Genomic DNA, 21,119 nt, shown 5'->3' with positions numbered 1-21,119 from the left:
ACACAACGCCCTTCAAGGATGCAATGATGGTACTTGAGCTCCCAACGCCCAAGAAGCAAGATTATCCAAATGCGACTAGATTTTACAAGCACACAACAACTATGAATAAAGCAAGCCGATTTATAATAGACTCTAGGGACGAAAAATCGTTATGCTAAACAGGGTTCCGCCTGATACGGACGATCAAATGAGCCGAGTGATTTCTCATGATGATGCCTAAAGCAGAAGGACACGAAACGGCCACATAAACCTAACCCACAATGGTCGAGCGTCGTTGCCCAACCCTTAACTGAACTCGTATTCTACACAAATGTCAATCATGGAAAGTCGTCATGGCAGTGTAAAATCCTACATGTACGTAGTCATTGTCGTGGTAGAGTCAATGTAGGGTAAATCTCTCTCAGCACCGGATGCAGCGCATGAGTACATACGTGGTCCAATGAGTACTATATGCGGCCTCATGACTCGATAACACAAGGCGCTTAATTAAAACGTGGCTCTTACGCACCTGTTACCCTGTTTGATTCAGAATCTAAACACAGTATCCTCTTGCCTCGTATTCCTTTCCTTTCTCTTGGAGGCGGTAGCCGCAGCGAAGGACTTATCTGTTGTTGTCTCTTCTTAATTCCTTTTTCTGTTTGTTATTGTTTTCTTACTGCTTCCTCTTTTATCCGTACGGTTTGATCCATCTTCCCACAATTTCACGCTATACATATCCAATCTCCTCGGCTCACACCTGTTTGTGGGGTTATTACTTTTTGCTGTATTCTGCTATATAACCTTTAGTATTTCCTACTGTGGTTGTAACGAATTTTTCCGAAGTTTTGTTTGCAGCTATTCGAGCATAAAATATAAACAATTCCTGCCTAAGCCAATTATAAATGAAAGCGAGCCAGGAGATTATTTCGTGAAGGGTCCTAGAAGATTAAAAATTCCCTTTCTGTTTTATAATCGAAGCTGAGCCCACCTGGGCTGGTTGCTTGATTTGCCCTTAAGGCGAAGGACGAAGGGCTCATAGTTAAACTACATGTGCAAGATAGAGCGTCGAGTGATAACTCGTGAATGAATCAAATAACGAAGTTGTATAGATTGCCGAAACCTTATGCAGGAGTAGAGGTATTTCTGCAATGGAAGAGATATTGCAGCTTTTGACTCCAGTTGAATTGTCTAGTAAGTGTGCCAACCGATATCCATGTCACCAAGCCCCTATGTGAGCATGTTGTATGAAAAGTATCCAGGGATTGGTGCCTATTGTTACCATTTCCGCTAGTTTTTTCTGGGGTGAAGTGTTTTACTCTATTTGAGTCTTGAAATAACGTTGTGTGTGGATGGTGTCGAGGAAGCGCCGCCAGAACTCAGTTACATTACCCCATGACTAGGGACAGGGGTATTTTTCTAGATCTGCTTCTTTGCCTTAAATTCAACCAATGGGCGTATTGTTTTGCTATGAAGTGTTGGTGTTATATCCTAGCTTTCGGACTCGGTATCAACTTATGCTCCATTTTTGCCAATGCATTGGGGGATATTGAGCTTGCAATTGTCTATGCGGAAAATGCAGAGAGTAGCATAAAAGGCTTGAATCCCATCGAATGATACCGTAAGAGTATTCTCTTTGATCTTCGATACGTAGAGTGGCTACGTTAGTTGTGTAATATGGCCTGAACCCTTTCAGTCTAGAGGAATACGCCGAATTACTCCTGATGACATCTCTCTCCGAATAGGGAGTGTCCTGGATTATTAACCCTTTGCACACTTTTAAAATACTCTTTTAGAGCCCCTAGTGCGCTGGGCAGCGATAGGGATCTCGACGATTCGAAACTATCGGCTGTTAGCGTGTTGAGGTGAGTTAAGTGACAGGCTCCATAGATGATATAAGCCATCTACCCACCAAAATTTAACCTAGGAAGGCATGTTCTACCTATCCGGATGTTTATGGTGCGAACCTTGCCGAGATCGAAACTGCCAAGACACAGCGAGTGATTTCGTATGATCCGAGGCAAGGGGTTGGCCTTGGTCCGCCCTTTCGCTTTCTGCCATCGTCCCATTTCAGAGAAAAAATTTCTGCTACGTTTATTATTCTTCAAACAATTCAATATTTTGTTTGCCTAGATTGGTTAGCATGTGTGGGTGTTGGCAGCCTGTCAACTCTAATCATCAATTGACTTTGCCGAGACACCTCTTCACATTCTTAATTGATACTCATCCTTCATTCTTATATTGTCTTATCGGTTAAAATGTGACTATGGATACGTCCATTGAGATGTGACTAGGTTCACAGATGCTTTCTTGTTCGCGGGATGTCTTCTTCCAGGTGTTGATATACTCCGATAGCCCTAAATCATTGTATTCGAGAGACAATTGTGCTTTGGTAAAGTGTATGATTTATAATTTCTACTGTCCGATAAACAAATGATTTCTGTACCGATAGTTATATATGCAGAAAACTTCCGGATAGAATGCACTTACACCTCGAGCAAAGAGCAAAAAAGGAACTCCGCAAACAAGAAAGCCTCTGCGCACCTAGCCCCACTTGATCGGACTATTACAAGCCGATAAGTATGGTGAAATTTTTGTGATGGTGCGAACTTCTCTCACCATCTCAGAAAATTTATCACATCTGTCAACCCGAAACTCCCACCAAACAAGGCTAGATGCATAGATGATTCTTTTGCTTGCAAAAGTGACCACAGTGCCCTGATTGCTGCACTCCAGGTACCAGCACTGGCTTGAGACCCTCGTGTCGGATTGATGCATGAGGTAAATGAAAGGTCCAGGAAGTTGTATCGACGCCTCCTGCGTGGTATATATCGTGAAGTTAAAAAAAAAACCGGTAAAGAATGTGGAGGATCGAGGCGGGGCAAGTAATCAGCAATGAAATGATGAATAAACATAACACAGGGGAAGCCAAAGGATGCGGAAAGATGTGTGGACGATGAGCGGGATATAGGGAGAGAGGTAGTTTTATGCGCAGGCTTTTACCAACTCGTTAAAGAATCACACCACAGGCTAGGCACGAGACTAGGGGAGGGTGGCGCGAGACGAAGACCGGATGCAAGGGCATAAAGCAAGGGTGTGGATAAAAGGGTGAGTGATGAGTTCATGTAGTGAAGTGTGATGAAGATGAGGGGTGAAGGGGAACAGGGTAAGAAATAGATGAAGATAGAGAATTTGGTGTAGCGAGGGATGCAATAGGTATCGAGGATAAAAACTGATGGAGGAGCGAATGAAGCCTCGGGGGAAGGGTTGGGGGTGGGCAGGTGGAGCAATCCTGGGGTGAGAACAGCAGGGAAAGTGACACAAGTATGAGAGCATACAGATAGTGGAGTTGGACCTAGAAGCAGAGGGAGCGCGGGGGACCGGCCTGGCATGATAAAGGTTAGAGAACGATCGAGATGGAAAGTTGGGTGGGTGAAGATAGAGATAAGATGAAGGGTAGAGAGAGTGGGGTGCGGTGAAGGAGTGGCTAACATCAATAGGGTTAGGGGTCACTGTTAATCTTGGCACCGGCCCCTCAAGTATCAGGTAGAATAGACTGTAACCCATAAAAAAACACAGAAAGGACGAGCTGGACATGAAGCGATCGATGCCTCGACCAGTACACGCCAAGCCAAACGAGTGACCACCCATGATGACATATAAATTAACCCCTCTCCTTTCCATAGCCGCTCCGGCCGGGCCTCAATAGTACTACACGGACATGAGATTTATAATATCTATCCGGGTCGGTTGAAGTACAGGACCTAACCTAGGCTCGTCCCCAACCCCCCTGGTTCAATCCTTCCAGCGGAGTGAGCAGCTTGCTGCTAAGCAGGGGATGGGTACGAGATTAGACTTAATCCAACCTAAGAGCGACTTGGTTTAGGTTCTCTTCTCCTACAAGAAGTAGCGCCGCCTAAGATGAAGTATTCAAACTTTACGCTAAGAGAGCCCAACGTATGCCCTGAAAGCTACCCAAACAAGCACATCAAGCATCGGGTTGAATAGCCCAGCGGTATTGAGTCACTGGCTCAATAACTGTCTGTCCTAATATGCGTGCGTTCAACCTGTGCTGAGATCACTGCCAGAGTGATTCAGCAGAAGATTACCAGCCTGAAACCCCGCCGCAGGGGATGAGGGTTGGGAACTTTTTGTCTTTTTGTACGTACCCACTCTATAGACTAGGTCTCGTACGGGACTTGTATAGTCTGAGAATGAGGTTTCCGCCCCACTATCCGTTTCTTCTGCGTTAGGCTCTTCATCAATGTGTCGTCGTGCGCTCCCAGATGCAGAAATATATATACGAACTTTTGAGTTCCCATTAATAGATTTAGCGACACTTGCGGTTGATTGGTTGGAAGAACATGAAATAGGAATGCCGATTAAAGACTTGTCTAATTAATTCTATCATATTGGAAATGATTGATCTGGCAGGTAATAGCTGCTTTTTAACAACTCTCTAAAAGTCATCTCTCCAAACTACGTATACATCATGATCAACTATGGTTATGGCCAGGTTAAAGGACCGGTGGTGGATTGTAAAGGCGTACGAGAAAGTGGTATTTACTAGCTTGCTATATATATATAAACACGTGTACACGGCTAAGACAGTGAATATTTATGTCTAAGAATTTAAACCAATACCGGTTGGCACTGATCACTCTTTCAACCATTGAGTGAGTATAATTGACGAAATCGCAAATTTTCAAATCCTCTACATGTTGCAGCGTACGGATGATATGATCGAATGTTAGCAGTCTGAGAAGATGAATCCTAGTGCCGCCGGCGAATTATTACTGCAGTACCAATACGATAGTTACCCTGTCTACATTTCACTGGGCTAGGGTTACTCTATCAACATCACAGACCCAAGCTGACAACAGACCACTCAGTGCCCGGATAACCCATTAGCTCGCCATAGATCTAAAATACACCTCCACGCACCCCCCCCCCCAAAAAAAAACCCCGCCTCGTACACAACCAACCATGGGTAAATCCACCCCCAAAGCCGCAGCCAAGGACACCAAAAAGGACACCAAAAAAGACTCCTCCTCCGGCTCCTCCTCGAAAGGCGGCAAGCTTAAGGACGACAAGCTCAAGTCCGCAAACTCCCTCAACGTGCGCCACATCCTCTGCGAGAAGCACTCAAAAATGGAGACGGTACTCGAGCGCCTGGCGAACGGCGAGAAGTTCGATGCGGTGGCGAGGGAGCTGAGTGAGGATAAGGCGCGACAGGGCGGGTCGCTGGGCTGGAAGATCCGTGGGAGCTTGTTGAAGGCGTTTGAGGATGCGGCGTATGCGCTGCCGGTGTCGACGTGTGATAAGCCCATCTATACGAACCCGGCGATTAAGACGCAGGAGGGGTATCATTGTGAGTGTTGCCCTGGGGGTGGGTGGTGGGGTGTGCGGCGTGCGGCTTGAGTGCTAATGTGGGGTTAGGTATTATGGTTGAGGGAAGGAAATAGATGTGGCTAGCCTGTTGGGTTGGTAGGGCGTTTCGGGGTGAAATTGGGTACTCCATGTTGAGACTTTGATGATTTTCTCTGCTTCCCCCCCCCCCCCCCCCCTTTTTTTTTCTTCTTCCTATTGCGGTTGCTTGCGGGCGGCCTCCCGGAGGTGTCGAATCGGGTTTATTTGACTTGTTTAGCTACTGCGGTTTCTTTGAATGAATTATGATATTCCTTTCATGCAGGGACGGAGGAAATTGCTACAGAAGAAACAGCCACAATTCTCCAGCTCCGTTATTTGAAAGCCGCTGGCACACTGGCCCCAGCCTTCTATCAAGAGATCAGTAGATAGCAGTTACACCCCAAAGCGTATATGCGATACCTTAATTAAAAGGTCCTAGTAACTTGAAAAATTTGGAATGAAGCAACTAGAAAGATCCGGGACTTGAGCCTTTTGGGTTTAAGATCTTAGTAGAACGACACCAAGCTCATCTGGGATTTGATGAGTTGTCGTTGAACTTCGATATATATATTTTAATACCAGAGGATACCAGATCACATTCATATGTAATGGCACTCCGCAGAAGCGGTGGGAGGCAGAATATGCCCTCGAGATTTCCAGTTATTCAGAGGGCGGGTGACGGCCACCTACATATATCTGGACAGCAGCTAGACATGCGTTAACCAACTCGCATCCGAGTGGCTGAGTACGTGTAGGCAACCGAATATCCCTAGATGCCGGCGTGTCGGTTGTGCGGTGACGTTGAGCAGCGAGAAGAAGTTTTTATTTCTGGCAAGTCATTGCGGGCACAGTCGCGTTTTTGTCAACGCTTTATTATGCGGTTTGGATGTGGCTTCAAGCTATCTGTACTACTATGTCTTGGTACCATTTTGACCTCTAACATTGAACTATACCTTTCAAGAGAGGCCTTCTCTCCGGACCCCTCTTTCTTTGTTTTGATCATCAGTTCCTACATACAGTAGACCTCAACTCATCGATTATCTCTTGCTCTAAAGACCGTCTCAGAAAGTAGAAGTTTCTCTTGTTCGTTCCCCACATGCGGCCGCCGATAACGTCTAGCTGTTTCTCTAAGCCCCACTCATGCACATCATCCATGTAGGATGGAACCAACCACATAGACCTCGGGTTTGCTGTATATAAATTACCAAGGCTATATTTATAGCAGGCTTAATTCTGAGCCGCTTCGAGTGCTTGTGAGAGTCTTATAGAATTCCCGATTTTAATGAGGAGCACTGGCTGGCCGACTATGGTTCTACATGGTGCTTGAAGAATTATTCTAACCATATTAATGTAGGCGCTGACTCGCCCATTGCCAACACTTCAGTATACTGGCATTGCGCTGGCTATCGTTCGGAAGGACCTACTAGACCTAGGACCATCATGGTGGAGATAGAATTGCAATTGCTGCTGTAGAATCTACTCGAACACGGTAGCTAGCAGTATATCTAAGTGGCCCGCGGAAGGGGGGGGGGGGGGGGGCGTTAATTCCCCTCGGCGATACTGGTCAAAACCGGAGGTTTCGTTCGGCGTTCCCTGGTGTTGGTGCGGTTTTGTTTTTCCATTTTTTCGATCCCGTGCTGGAGGTCATGCACGGCACTGGTGGTGCAATCTAGTACACAGGAGTCATGTATAGCCCCTCGAACCCTTAAAACTCCTCGCCATATCCAGATACCTAGAGAGACTACATCATCGGTATCCAAAGGCCCAGAATATCTAAACATGGCATTAATCGAATATAAAAACCCCCAAACATCCTCCTCTCACCCACCGATATTCATCTAACACTGCCCTCTGCCACAAGAGACCCATTCACCAACCCACACAATGGCAACCCCCGACCACAGCCGCTGGAAAGCCATCGGCTGTCTCTTCTGCACGCACACCACCACTGGCTACCGCGCCGCCACCCTCCAGCGTAGACTCCACACCCACTTTAGTGCCTTCAGCGTCCCCAGAGTCCCTTTCAACCATGACACCGGCTCCTTCTGGGAGCGCAACCGTCACCAGCCCAATTTCCGCCCTGTCGGGCATGCGCAGTCGCAACCCGCCAACGGTGGTAAGCGGCCAGTAAACAGAGTGTGCGTGGACGAGTTCCACCACGTGGGGATTATCGCAGCGCTGTACAGTGCGCAGGGCGGGCGGGCGGCGGTGTTAGGGACGGTGAGTGAGATACGGGCGTACCCGTGGGCGGAGGGGCTGATGGAACCGGTGTGGAGCCACGATGAGATTAAGGCGTTCGTAGTGCGGCAGTTTGGAAAGGTGGCGGCGATGGAGCTGTTGGAGGAGTTGCATGTAAGTTTGTTGACGTTGTCTAAGTGTGACGGGGCCAATGATACTGATTGCAGGTAATTTATGTAGATACTGAAACACTTGTGCAAAACACCCATCCCCAGTGCATGGTGGGAGGAAAAGGTAATGCAGGCAGTGGCCCTGGTGAAAATAAGTGTCAAGAGCCCCTCTCGTGGGGTTGAGGTCATCTGCATCAATGACTTCATCAACGATACCCTTTACCAGGCCCATAAGCTGTGGTACAATCACCCCCGATACTCCCAATTGTATGAGCCCTAGTATCTTCCTAAATTTTATGTCTTCCGGGTGCTTCTCAGTTAATGTAGATGCTAGCAAGGCAATGGGATGCTTCGACTCCAAATCCGAGGCGTTCCCTGGCACCCTAGGAGGAACCGAGATAGACATGACCAAATACCCATACGTCTACGGCTACAAGCCTCAGCCAAAGCAAAACATGGCACCAATAAAAGCCCCTGAGATCATGACCACGGGACCGACGAGCGACAATATTTTCAAGCCTATGCCGTCCAAAACGTGCTCGGGGAAATACCTACTCCCGGAGGTGGAATATGGTGTGAGCAATATCTCCTAAATCCTTTTGTCCTGCTGTACTAAATAACTATTCACGTACAGCTAGACAGATACGAGGATGATGAGGAACCAAAATACACTCCCCCAGACCCTGTGGTCCCAAATCCCCGACAGATGCTGCAGTATGTTCTGAAGCCTACCCAGCCCCCCATTGTAAATAAGAAGCCGGAGATGCCCAAGGTCTTCATTATCAAGAAGAAGAGAAAATTGCCGCCCACAATGAAGACCGAGCCCGGAATCAAGGCGGAACAAAGGGAGCCAGGGGCCTTGATGCAGCCTGTCATCAAGAAAGAAAAGATTACCGGCGAGGGGCACATCAAGAAGGAGAACACGAGGGTGGGTCCTGTGCAGTCGCTGGTGGTGAATGCTGTGCTGCCTCCAGTGGTGAGGGGGGCAGGACCTAATGGTGCTTGTGATGGGAATATCGGGAAACCGAAGAACGGGGCAGTGTTTACGGGAAAGAGTATCTTTCTGAAGAGCGAAGCGAGGTTAGACAGCCTCTTTAAGCCGAAGAGTGAAACAGTATCTACTGGAAAGGGTCTCTTTAAGCCGAGAAGCGAGGGTGCATCTGGTGGGCAGAGTCTCTTTACGCCAGCCCCTAGGAATGAGGAGAAGAGGGTTAATGGTAAGCTGGATAGAAAAGAGCAGAGCTCAAGGGGTAATAAGATGTTTACGAACGCTGTGTTTGTGGATATCACTTCGGACTGAATGTGTATGTGGGTTGATGCTTGGGAAGGAATGGGGCAGGTGGCCATGGTATAGAGAGGTTAAAGGTAGACTTTGGGAGGTTTTTTGTGACGTGACATGGTTAGTTAGGGGGTTTATATACCTGTGGCTCTGGTTTAGCTAGCTGGCGGGATCTACTCATGTTCGTTACCGATGCCGATGTGGCTCTGAATTATCTGTACTTTTATCTTACAATTGGAGCCATTTTATCTTTTAAGCCTATAATGAGGGCCTTCAGTTCTCATACATGCACAACAATTTATAGACCTTATTCATCCTCCTCTACTGCTCTAAAGACTACCTGATTAATGAATTGATGGGTAGGTTGGGGGAATGTGTTTCATCCGGTTGTTAAACTAATGTTTCTTCACTGGCCTTTGTTAGAGATCGAGAACGAAGGGGAAAGGATGTTTTTTTTTTTTTATATTAGTACTACATGTAGTATAGTACAAAGATCCATCAAGCAATTTTAGTTTAAGGAAACGCTTTGTTGGTAGCTTTGATTCCCATAGCATGATCCACAGTTCTTGTGGTTTCGGCATTGTGTCTCGTTTTTTTTTTGAGTCATGCATGTCAGGTTGTGGAATTAGTAAACGTAACTAAATTAATCTCAATCCCGCTCCAGCAACAAAGGTACATGTACTTATGTGGGAACCTTCCATGTAGTAGTGCCGACTAGTCCATACATGTATATAGCCCATATATATATATAGTCCCTCCGGCCGGGCCACAACAGTACTGCCACGGGCATAAAATCCAACTACTTATGTAGATCCGGGCTGGTCGGAATATATATATATAGAACCCAATCCAATTGCCAACCCAATCAACCCCAATTCTCTTCTCTTGACGTCGGCCTGGCCTGGCTGGTGCCGCATATTAAGCTTTACGCTAGTGCATGAGCTACAACGCATGCCCTCAAAGTTACATAACCTAAATAGCCCATCAAGCAGTGCGGTACTAATTGAGGTCATTGCCTCAACACCTGTCTATGTCTTGATATGCGTGCATCCATGATACGTTACCCATGCTGAGATCATTACTTACTTTCCAGAGGTGATTCGGCCCGCCGCAGGGGATGAGGGTTGGGAACTTTTTTTGACTTTTTTTTTTTGTGCCCACTGCGCTAGACTAGCTTGTAGGTCTCGTGCAGGATCCGGGAATGAGACCTAGCTAGGCCCTACCAACGGTTTAGATTGTCTTCCTCAATGTGTCGTCGCTCCTCTAATTCATCAGCCCTCCCCAGTACCTACATGTAATTAAGTAGTGACTCCCGTGGGTGACGTGACGGGGTTGTGCAGGCTGGTCGGCTCTGGAGACGGGCAGGCACTGAAACATGTATGCGTAGGGGTTGTCAATATATTGGTTTTTAATACAATCCTGTGCCTAGCTGGGTTGGTGGATGCTACTGCGGTACGGTCTATGTAGTCTTGCAGTCTACACTACATGTAGGCTCGTCCCCATGCAATCCGTCTGCTTACAGGGCACGGCAGCTTGCTGCAAGTAACGGGCTGGGTACGAGACTACACAGCTACATGCACCGGCCGCTCATCACCAGGCCATAACTTAACCACCATCATACTCACCATCATACATACTCACAATTTACTTCACAACCCCCACAATAATAACCACACACATTCACCATCACACTCACGCTCTCATCATCACACAACCACAACCACCCTCCCTCCCACCCTCACTCATCCACAACCGCCCTCACTCACTCACAACCGCACACTGCACACAGCACACACCGTAAAGTCAAGCCAAATCCCTATATTTCACCCCCCCCCCCCCACTACAAACCTACAAACAGACAGGCTATCTAACACGTACACTCCTAGCATACACAAAAAAAAAACCAAATACGCCACCCAACCCTAGTGAATTGGATCATGGATCATGGATCATCACTCGGTCACGTTACATAGAAAAAGAAAACTCATGATGATGAGAAGGCCAGAGGGAAGACCGGAGAGGGAGAGAGAGAGAGAGAGAAATACATACAGAGAGCGCACACGCACACGCACCAAAGTACCGAACCGAACCAAACCGAACCAAAAGGAGGAGAACCGCACCAGAGAAAACACTACTCCACACCACACGACAAAAGAAAGAAAGAAAGAAAGAGAAAGAAGAGAAAAACCCAAAACCCAAGAATGAAAGAACGAAAAGAACGAAACAAAACAACCAACCACCTCCACACCCCCACACCCTAACAAATCACACACCGCCCCCTCCCCCTCCTCTCAACCCCCATCCCACCCCCGGCCTCCCACATCCACGCGCCCACTCTCCGTCTCCTCCTCCTCCCGCCCTCCTCCCCGCCACCCATAAACACCGCCCACGCCCTCTCCACCTTCTCCGCCTCCGCCACCTCCCCCCTCCCACACCGCTCCCAATGCGTATCCACCACCGCCTGCCACCCAAAATAGCACTTCACCTTCACCCTCCCCCCCACACCCCCCGAGTTCTGCGCCATAACCCCCCTCACCCCTCCCACGTCACCCCCGCACAATCATACACCGCCACCGCCACCTCCCCAACCCCGCGATACCGCACCGCCCGCACAGCCTCATCAAGCACCCGGTCCGTCACCGCCGTCCCATCAACCTCAACAGCCCTCACGCCCCCACACCGACGTAGAACGTCGACGACGCCAACATCGCCAACCTCGCCGCACCCGCCGACATTGAGATACACGACCCGCCCGGCCCGCGACAGCGCCGTCAGCGAGGCGTCGCTGACGGATACGCACCCCTCGAGATCAACGTGCGAGAGCGCCTTTGCACCCCCGAACAGCGCGACCAACCCAGCGTCTGTCAGCCCCGTGTTGCCCGCCGCCTCAAACCCCTCCAAGTGCGGCGCGTGCGCCGCAAGCACGTGCAGCGCCGCGTCCGTGAGCCTCGGACACGCCGACACCGACAACCGCACCAGCTTCCGTGGCGGGGGCGGCGCCCCCGCACCCCCGCTGCCGTGGTGGTGGTATGGGCCTAGACACAGCGTCCGGATAGCATCGTCCGAGAGCGCCGCACAGCTGTTCATGTTGAGCGTCGTGAGTCGATTCGCCGCATGTATAGCGGCCATGACAGCAGTGTCATCGAAGCCGTTCACACCACACGCGCGAAGCTCGCGCAGCGCCGTGCATCCCTCCACGATTCTGCGAAGCCCCCGCGGCTCGAGGCCGGTGCACCAGCTGATGTCTGCGGCCTGCAGCGCGGGGAGCGACTGTGCGATGAGGCGTGCGACGCTGTACGTGAGCGCGCGGCAGCCGGCGATGTCGAGGCGGACGAGGTTTGTGTTGTGGTGGACGATGTAGCCGAGTGCTGCTTTGGAGGGCTGCGCGCCCTCGAGGACGGCGGTGTGGAGGTTGTGCGGGACGTAGTATGCTGCGTCTTGGCGCCAGTCTGCCGCGAGCTGGTGGCAGCCGCGGAGGTTGAGGTGGCGGATGAAGGGGCCGGCGGTGGTGATGAGGGAGGCGAGCTGGGCGGCGGGGATGCGCGTGTAGTAGGTTGTTGTGTCGAGGGTTGACCAGAGCTGGCCGTCGCGGGTGAGGGTGTGGAAGTCGCGGGAGGTGGCGGCGGTGCGGAGGAGGTCGGGGGTGGAGAGGTGGCGGAGGATGTGGAGTTTGAGTTCGGGGGGGAGGGGCGTCCAGAGGTCGCGCCGCGGGGGTGGGGGGATGGGGATGGTGATTTGGAGGGACTCGCCGTCGGTGCCGTAGGGGATTTGGACGGTTTGGGAGGGGTGCGGGGTGGGGATTGTGAGTGTGAGGGTGGAGGAGGCGTGGTGCGGGGTGAGGGTGGGGGGGAGAGGAGGGGCGAGGGGGGAGGGCGTGGTGAGCTGTGGGGAGGAGCTGATGCGCGAGAGGCGGTCGAGGAGACGGCGGCGGCGGGTGGGCATTGTGTGCTGTCTACTGCGGGGTGAGGAGTGAAGTGTCGAGGCTATATAGCTAGTGTGTGTCGAGTCGAGTCTGAAGTGTGAGTGTGTTTCCAGAAGATCGGAAGAAGAACAACAGAAGAAAAAGAAGAAGAAAAAGAAGAAGGCAGGCAGCAGGTCCACTATCTATCTACTCAATCTGTGCATGTATGAGCATTCCTCAACGGGTCCAAAAAAAACGAGCGGAGAAAAAGAAAATGCAAAAAACGGCGATCAGAAGGGCGCGGAGGCAGGTGAGATATCAATCAGCCAGCAGGAAGAAGAAGAGGGTGTGCTGGGGGTGTGCTGGGGGTGTGCTGGGGGTGTGTGTGCTGTGCTGGGCAGGAGGAGAGGGGGGTAAGTGGGGTAAGCCAGTCCTCTACTTTACATGGAGGTAAGCCCAGTCCAGCCAGTCCAGTCGAGTACACAGCTACCTCTCAAGATCCTCGGACCTCAGTTCAGACAGTGACAGCATAGTCTCTCTCCGCTTCTATTCCTCTCCCTCTCTGCTCCTATTCCTCTCCCTCTCCCTCTCCCCCTCCCTCTCCCCCTCCTTCACCTCCACCTCCAAGTCCCAAGTGAAATAAAAACCCAAAGCCAGAGCACTGTCGCGTGTCCCGCCAAGCCACCCCTCCCCCTCACATCGATCTTATCGATAACCCTTTCTTTTCCCCGCTGCTGTTCCCCATGCACGCGCCTGTCACGGCTCACCCCTCCTTCTCCTCTTAGTGTATCCGACTGCTCACCCGACACACCACATTCCCATTCCACACACATGCACACATGCACACACCTAATCTAGCATATGTAGGGTGGCATTTGTTTGCAAGGGCCCGGCGTGCACAAACAAACAAAAATCGTGTCGGTCGGTCGGTCGGTCGGCTCGGCCATATATGCAGGGCCTGTGAAAGTGAAAAGTGAAAGTGTGCAAAGGAAATAAATAATTAAGAATGTGGTGGGAAAGAAGAGTCAAGGGTCTGAGTCCCTGTCGGCGTGCCCTCGTGAGGATCGTTTTTGGCCTCTCTCTCGCGTGAGTGTCCCTGGCAGTGGCAGTCCAGTGAATCAGAATCTTTACAGAGGGCGGACTCCTCTACGATTCAGAGACTCTGCTCTGGATAGCCTAGCTACTCGAGTCTAGAAATGCTAGACTGTCCGCCTGGCCTTCGTGAGCTCGTTTCAATTGGCTGCAGCCAAGTTGGGCCAAGCAAGGTCGCGGGCGGGAACTTAACCTAACCCTGTCTGTCTGTCCACCTCACACAACCTCACCTCAGCATAGCAACAAGCCTTTTTTTTTTGAACGACTGCGCTCTGGGTACCTAACCCGCCGTTTGATCATTGGCATCTGGGCATGATATGATGATAATTACAAGCAAACGGTAATAACCAGCTACTCTGATCTATCTCCTGCGCTGGCCCGCTAACACACCCCCAGCTAGCAATCCTGCACCGCACTCACAATGTCCATCACCTTCCACAGCTCCAAACCGCCCTCCCCGCCCACCGCACCACCAGACCCCCCCACCACCCCCTCACCCCCTCCCCCTCCCCCGCAGCCCGACCTCCTCCTCGACGCCCCCACCCACTCCCTCATCCGCCGCGTCCTCTGCGCCCACGCGCCCCCCACCCAACCACTCTCCGCCCTCCTCCCCCCATCACCCACCACCCCGCAATCGACCTCCAGCTCTACGCCCTCCTCGCAATCCTCTGCCGTGACTACATCGACACATGGTACACCCCCATCAGCAGCGACCGCGACCTCATCGCCGAGCTCATCACCGTCGTTGCCGCCGTCGTTCGCGAGATTGAGCGCCGTATCCATAACGTACCCCCCCCCCCCCCTGCTGCTTGGGGGCTAACAGACACTAACTACAAAACAAAACACAGATCGACATACCCCTCCTCCTCCTCGACGACCTCCCGGCGCTCATAACGCGCCACATAACTGACCACCGCCTCTCGCACGCGCGGGCAGGAACAACAAGCCACCACACCCCCGCGCAGCTGTTCCACAACCTGCAGCCGCACCCGGCCCTGTCTGGCGGGGCGGCGGCGGCGGCGGAGTATAATAAGCTGCTTGCGCACGCGCTGCTGGACGCGCTGCTGCCGGTGGAGAAGCTGCCGAGTCTGTGTGCGCGGACGTTTATGCGCGACCTGCTGGCGGCGCTGGTGGTGGGCGGGGTGGTGGAGAGGATGAGTGAGCCGCGGATGATGTATGGGCTGGTTGTGAGTTTGTTGGAGCGGCGTGATGCTGCTGCTGCTGCTGCTGCTTCTTCCGCTACATCTCCTCCACCCCCACCTCCGCAGCCGCAGGAGGAGGGGGAACCGAAACCACTGCAGCAAAAACAGCAACAAGAACAGCCACCCGCAATCCACATCCCCATCCCCCCCACGCTCGACTCCACCCTCACCACCCTCCTCCTGCTCCTCTCCGTCCTCAAAACCCTCGCCATCTCCCTGCTGCACACGCTGCACACGCCTCCCGCGCCATCACCGCGCGCAAAGCCGTTTCTCGCGATGGCGGCCGTGCCGCTGCTGCCCATCTACCTCGGCATGCCGCATCTGCAGCCGTGGCTGTGGGGTGTGCTGTGTCTTCTGCTTCGGCCATTCACCCTGGGACAGGGGCAGGGACAGGGGCTGGGGAGAGTGGGTGCGGTGGTGGACGGGCTGATTGGCGAGAAGGTGGCGGGTGTGTTGGGGGGTGGCGCGGGGGTTGCGGAGGTGCTGAGGGGGGTGAGGGGTGTGCTTTTTCCCGGGAATGCACCGATGGGGGTGGGAGGAGGGGGGGAGGTGGTGGGGTGGAGGAGGTGAGGGGCGGGCGGTGGATGTGGTTGCTGAGAGGGTGCCGGAGGGGGCGTGGGGGTTTGGGTTGGTGGTGGGGAGGGGGAGAAGGGGAGGGAGGAGAGGAGGAGGTGGGTGGGTGAGTGGTGCGTGGATGTGTGGGGTGATAAGGAGGTGAATAGGCATTTGTGGTATGCGGTGCTGGACTTGCTGGTGGGGAGGTTGGTGCCGGAGTTGGTGGTGGGGGTGGGGAGGAGAAGGCGAAGGCGAAGGAGAAGGAGGAGGGGGGAGGAGTGGTGGGTGGGGTGTAGATCGATGGGTAGATCAATAGGTAAATGGATAGATACATGTAGATGGCGTTGGTTGGTTGGGGGTGAGACTTGGGCTTTTGTGTTTGTGTTTGTTTGTTTGGGAGCTAGCTGTGTGCAGGTAGTTGGCGGCAGGTAATACCCTAATAATTATATATGAATTAATGATTTGCACTTCCGACCTGTCCTGTTCCGACGGCATTGCAGTTGACGGTGTAGTAGTAGATCGAGTAGAGGTGTAGTTAGGGTTTGTGTGTGTAAACCTCATGATATATATATATATATATATACGTGCATGTATCGAGGATGGAAAAGTTAGAATTGTGTTGTATTAATGACTTTGATTTGCTGCTTGCAAGCATCTAAGATAGAGATGCCTTCTTCATCGGCAATCACTCGCGTCAGGTATTCTCACTCGTTATCCCATGAGCGATTCTGCACGAGATCCGGTGCAAATTTGTCACATAAATTACCCCCCCCCCCCCCCCAACTGCTGTAACTCTATAGAGATTGGTTCCTTTATGCCCACCCCCCCCCCCCCCCGCGGGCCTGAAACCTGCAGAAGAAGATGATTACCAGATAATAGTGCCTCTATTGCACTTGAGTTAGCATTTTTTTTTTTGCTGTATTTATTCATTGGTTTGTACCATGGTTGATTAAATGCATAGAAATGGACGTAAAATATATATATATATATATATATATATATGTACAGGACAGGGTGACAGGATTTGCACGGAGATAAATATTTCAGGACATGGCAACGGATCCCAGACCCACCAGCTTTCGGTGTCTTTTTATTTTTATGCTACACTGGGACCAATAAAATCGAAATAAATACAAACAAGACAGGGATCAGTTATCAAGCGCGGTCTAGTAATAACATATGCATCAGAAAATTCATATAGATAAAGTGGATAAGTATCTACATTCCCACTTTTTTTTTGGAGTTTTCAAGTGTAAACCTATATATGAGGTTTTCAATTTATTCGGTCAGAACTACATGTACAGATCAAGAAGTCGTATCTAGATTAGAAAAAAATTATTTCTATATTTCTTGAGACTTCTAGATATGAGCATACAACTGTCTTCAATTTACCTGCCGCTCTACTTAAGGTAGAACTAATCAAAGCATACCAAATCTGCACGGAATCCCGTGCAAAACCAGTTACGGTCCATGGGATAAGGCCGGCTAAGAAAAAGAGGGTAAAAAAAAAAAAAAAAGAGAATACCGCCCTTATGACCAGTGTAGTAAGAAGCTCTTCAGTGTAGTCCACGAGCCTTAGACATGTCTCGAGCCGCCTTGAGGGTTGAAAGGAAAAGCTTGTCCGGCCGGTGAAAAGCTTGTCTCGAGCTGAAAGAGGATTTGCCGTAATTTATTTTTGACTACATGTATTCATACAACTGTTCCCACTCCCCTCTTCTTAGAGAACTGACACCCCCACTCTCTGATATATCATCCCCTCTAGGCTCTAGCTCAGCCGTTTCCCCCTAGTTTTTCGTATCAGGACGAGCAAGAATTGGTAAGGATGGGTAAGAATTTGTGAGATGTTAGCGTGGGTGTATGGGTGTGTGGGTTGGTACAGCAACGTCTCAAGCCGCATTTCAAATGGACTTGAGCCAGCTTGGGCTTGTGACTCTCTTGACTTGTGAGGCTTGAGCTATTGGCTCAAGCCGAGTCCTCGTGGACCATACTAGTAAAAGGAATGAATACAAATAAGTCTAAAAGGGGGTCTAGTAATCTCCGGCCTAGCTATAAAGGTAGAGATTTATGATCCGGAGCGTATATACCCTTATAGCAAATAAGCTTTTCGCTACTCTACTTAGTGCTATGCCATATATAGGCGGGAAAAAAGTCAAATACTGCTTATTTTCAAATTAGTTAAGCAGAGAGATAAGGACATACGTAGATCTTACGACGGCGGATTTTATATAAGCTCTTGCTAGCTTGGCATTACTTAAAAATTAAATAATCCAGCGTCGGCCTAAGGTTCTGTTTTAACGTACTTCATACTCCAATCAATAGAAAGCAAGCTAGAACCTCGCCATCGGGCTCGTTCGTTTTTATCACCCCCCCATCCACCGGCCTCCATCCATCTTCACACAGTCATAACCGTTTGACATCCATAGACATCCTTCCATCTACCTCGTCCTCCCCCCCCCCCCCCTTTCCAAAAACCCCTCCAATAACCCCCACAAACACCCTCATCTACCCCCAAACACCCACAATGTGCACCTGGCTCACAATCACCTACGCCTGCGCCCACACCCAGCGCATCCGCAAGTCCACCCACAGCACCTGCGAGATCCACCACCACGAGTACGTTGACTCCGCCCATCTACGCGACCCCGGCCATTGTGCCACTTGCGCTACCGCAAAGCCTTCCTGCTGGAAGTCGAGCCTGGGCAGGATGCAGGCGCCGATCATGGCCAAGAAGAAGGAGGAAAGAAGGCCTGTCACTAGTGTCAAGGAGGAGGAAAGGCTTCTCACGCTTAAGGAGGGGGAGAGCCAAGTCCAGAACGCACATGATGGAGAGATGTGAGCGTCGGTGGGCGGGTAGATGGTAGGTGTTGCGCAATAATGAGATCGGCGGCTGAGTCTTTGGAGGAAGGTTGCGCGCTAGGGTGGATGTCTTCGAGTGATGGGCTGTGAAGATGCGTTGGGTGTTCCTGGTTCGTCGGTTACAATTGTGTCGGCGGGATTCAGAGCTGACTGCTATTAGGAATTGGCTGGTAATATGACTGAATGTTAATGAGCTGTGTATCTGATGCAAAAAAACGGGGGGGGGGGGGTGTATTCAACGTCTAAATAACTAAATACAATATCACAATTTTGCTGTACCTGAATCGTGCTTATGATTGTTTTAATGTCTTGTGTGCTTCAGTTTACTAAGGCAGAATAGCTGAGGAAAGGGTTTTATAGCTACCTTGAGATGTGTTACGGTTCATATCCACAACGGTATCGTAAGCTCTAGTTAATCCAGTAACAACATTCCCGCTTTGGGGAGAAACCAACGACAATATACCACAGCATCCCAACCCCGTATATTAGCTCAGCTTGCTTTCCGCTTCAACACGGCGGCCAAAAGCTACTTGAGCCCCTAGTTTGAACAGGAAAGGGACCCCGGGGGCTTGGTTGTAGGTAGCTTGCAGCTAATAGAACCATTCCTGCGCCCGCGGTAAGGACTTTGTATCGATATCTGCGTGGGGTTGGTTATAAGATTCTGTACACAGTGAGCGAGCATAATTGAGCAGGGTCGAGAAGCTCCCAATAATTCGTCCTATATCTTATTTATCCCGGGATCTGGTACTTCGTTTTCATTCGGTGCTCGTTATCGGGTTTCTTCGTAAGGCTGGTCATCTGTAGAATGTGCACTCACAAAAATGAAACCACAGAAACATTCCCCAAGATGTGCATGTAGTTGTTTTGATGGTTAGTTAAGTAACATACGAGTTTCAAGGCCAAAAAAAACCCACCTTACGCACCATTTAGCCACTACCAAGACATACCCAGAACCTTAATTGCCCAACCTCGAGCCACAATTGAGCCCCCACTCGTCTCTATAAAACCCTCCAAACCTCATCTAAACACATCTACACACACTCATCCATCCACAATCTCACAATGTGCATCTACATGACCATCACCTACGGCTGCGGGCACACAGAGCGCATCCGCAAGTCCACCCACAAGAGCTGCGAGGTCGAACCCCATGAGTACATTGATTCACCCAACATGAAAGACCCCAGCAGCCACTGTACATCGTGCCTTGCGAAAAGCGTGGGACCTATCAAGAAGTTGTCTATCAAGATCAAGGGCAAGTTGGAGGAGATCAAGGAGCGGAGGACCGAGAGCAACAAAGATTGATCTAGAAACATCTTTTTTTGTTTTACGTGGAAATATGAAGTTGGTACGTATACGTTGAGTGATAGCTAGTGAAAGAAATAGACTAATTCTAGTTATGTTGCTTGTTCTAGATCTCTCTCTACCTTTTCGAAAACGGATGGTTGGGGCTTGGTGGGTTTGGCGATTAATTGGTGCGGGAAGTTTCATATGGCTTGGATGACAATTTATGGTGGACTGCGCTGCGTAGCTGCGGTAACTGTGGATCTGAATGGAGGAAAGCAAATCAGAGAACATAAATTCAACGTCTAAACATTTAAGTACTTTGTAGAAATCTTAATACGCAAGAGTACACATAAGCATGAGTCCTACTAAAGCATGAGACTGAAACTCGTACATTTCACCCTGACATTAAACGTAACTACTAGCCAGCGAAGCATAAATGTGGTCAAATCTAATTCGGCACTATGTGGCATATATCACTATCCCCCTCATGTCACGACGGACCCCCAAATACTACACCGTACTTTCCGGTTGGATCTTAGAAACCAGACCCTCAACGCGAGATTCCACCACGGGATCAACCTGTGACCCAAATCAGAGCTCACACTTAATCAACGCCTAGAGTCTCCCAAGCAAGCCGGTAAACAGCTAACACTAGCTACTGAGAACCAGCATCAACCCACTTGGCGAACTCTAACACTCCCATGGCCCGATTTCTAGCTTCAGTATCTATCTTGATCTCATTGATGACTTGCAAATGATTATAACTACCATGGTATTTTGTGTGCGTCAACTCTATTACCCCATTTAACCAATTCTTGAATACCTGCTGATAAAGGCTTTCCTCGTTTTCCACAGGTCTCATGGTGGTCATAAATATCCTGATGTCATACTTGATCTCCTTAACCCTCCACTTTATGTTCTTACTGGTGTAGCCACCGCGACTAACCGTCGCACTCGTGTGCTAAGCCGCATCCATAATCGACTCAGTGACCCCAGGACGAGACTCAGAAGTCCGTGTGAAGATTATAGGCGACTCTCAAGGAGTTAATAGACCCTGGTTTCATGTTTAAATGAAGATTTATTTACCGAAAACCACAAATAAGATATTAGTAAAACTTCCTAATACTTAAAGCTATTCCAAATCTCACGGCTGTTGCTGAAATTTTGAGTTGCAGCGTAGGCATTAATTGCTAGGTGGGCAGTCTTCTATAACA

At 50.1% G+C, this 21,119-nt stretch overlaps 6 protein-coding genes across 6 annotated transcripts; 5 read left to right on the top strand and 1 right to left on the bottom strand.

The window, feature by feature from the left end:
* Window positions 1-4,962: 4,962 nt before the first annotated feature.
* On the top strand, window positions 4,963-5,441 carry LAJ45_02862 (uncharacterized protein; the record flags this gene model as incomplete). The annotated part of the gene is made up of 2 exons (XM_046112453.1): window positions 4,963-5,347; window positions 5,416-5,441. 2 exons carry the CDS (start codon window positions 4,963-4,965, stop codon window positions 5,439-5,441), a joined length of 411 nt encoding a protein of 136 aa, XP_045974579.1.
* Window positions 5,442-7,269: 1,828 nt separating this feature from the next.
* On the top strand, window positions 7,270-9,033 carry LAJ45_02861 (uncharacterized protein; the record flags this gene model as incomplete). The annotated part of the gene is made up of 4 exons (XM_046112452.1): window positions 7,270-7,737; window positions 7,804-7,973; window positions 8,068-8,308; window positions 8,368-9,033. The coding sequence occupies 4 exons, from the start codon at window positions 7,270-7,272 to the stop codon at window positions 9,031-9,033; spliced, it is 1,545 nt and encodes a 514-aa protein (XP_045974578.1).
* Window positions 9,034-11,544: 2,511 nt separating this feature from the next.
* Window positions 11,545-12,954, bottom strand: LAJ45_02860 (uncharacterized protein; the record flags this gene model as incomplete). The annotated part of the gene is made up of 1 exon (XM_046112451.1): window positions 11,545-12,954. One exon carries the CDS (start codon window positions 12,952-12,954, stop codon window positions 11,545-11,547), a length of 1,410 nt encoding a protein of 469 aa, XP_045974577.1.
* Window positions 12,955-14,426: 1,472 nt separating this feature from the next.
* Window positions 14,427-16,058, top strand: LAJ45_02859 (uncharacterized protein; the record flags this gene model as incomplete). The annotated part of the gene is made up of 4 exons (XM_046112450.1): window positions 14,427-14,567; window positions 14,651-14,791; window positions 14,854-15,699; window positions 15,930-16,058. The coding sequence occupies 4 exons, from the start codon at window positions 14,427-14,429 to the stop codon at window positions 16,056-16,058; spliced, it is 1,257 nt and encodes a 418-aa protein (XP_045974576.1).
* A 2,225-nt stretch (window positions 16,059-18,283) lies between these two features.
* Window positions 18,284-18,598, top strand: LAJ45_02858 (uncharacterized protein; the record flags this gene model as incomplete). Its single annotated transcript, XM_046112449.1, has 1 exon — window positions 18,284-18,598. One exon carries the CDS (start codon window positions 18,284-18,286, stop codon window positions 18,596-18,598), a length of 315 nt encoding a protein of 104 aa, XP_045974575.1.
* Window positions 18,599-19,680: 1,082 nt separating this feature from the next.
* On the top strand, window positions 19,681-19,923 carry LAJ45_02857 (uncharacterized protein; the record flags this gene model as incomplete). Its single annotated transcript, XM_046112448.1, has 1 exon — window positions 19,681-19,923. The coding sequence occupies one exon, from the start codon at window positions 19,681-19,683 to the stop codon at window positions 19,921-19,923; it is 243 nt and encodes an 80-aa protein (XP_045974574.1).
* Window positions 19,924-21,119: the final 1,196 nt, after the last annotated feature.

Source organism: Morchella importuna, assembly GCF_003444635.1.
Source record: "Morchella importuna strain M04M26 chromosome Unknown Morimp01GS005, whole genome shotgun sequence".
Lineage (NCBI taxonomy): Eukaryota > Fungi > Ascomycota > Pezizomycetes > Pezizales > Morchellaceae > Morchella > Morchella importuna.
Note: the sequence above shows the minus strand (reverse complement) of the source record. Positions and strands in the feature narration are given on the sequence as shown.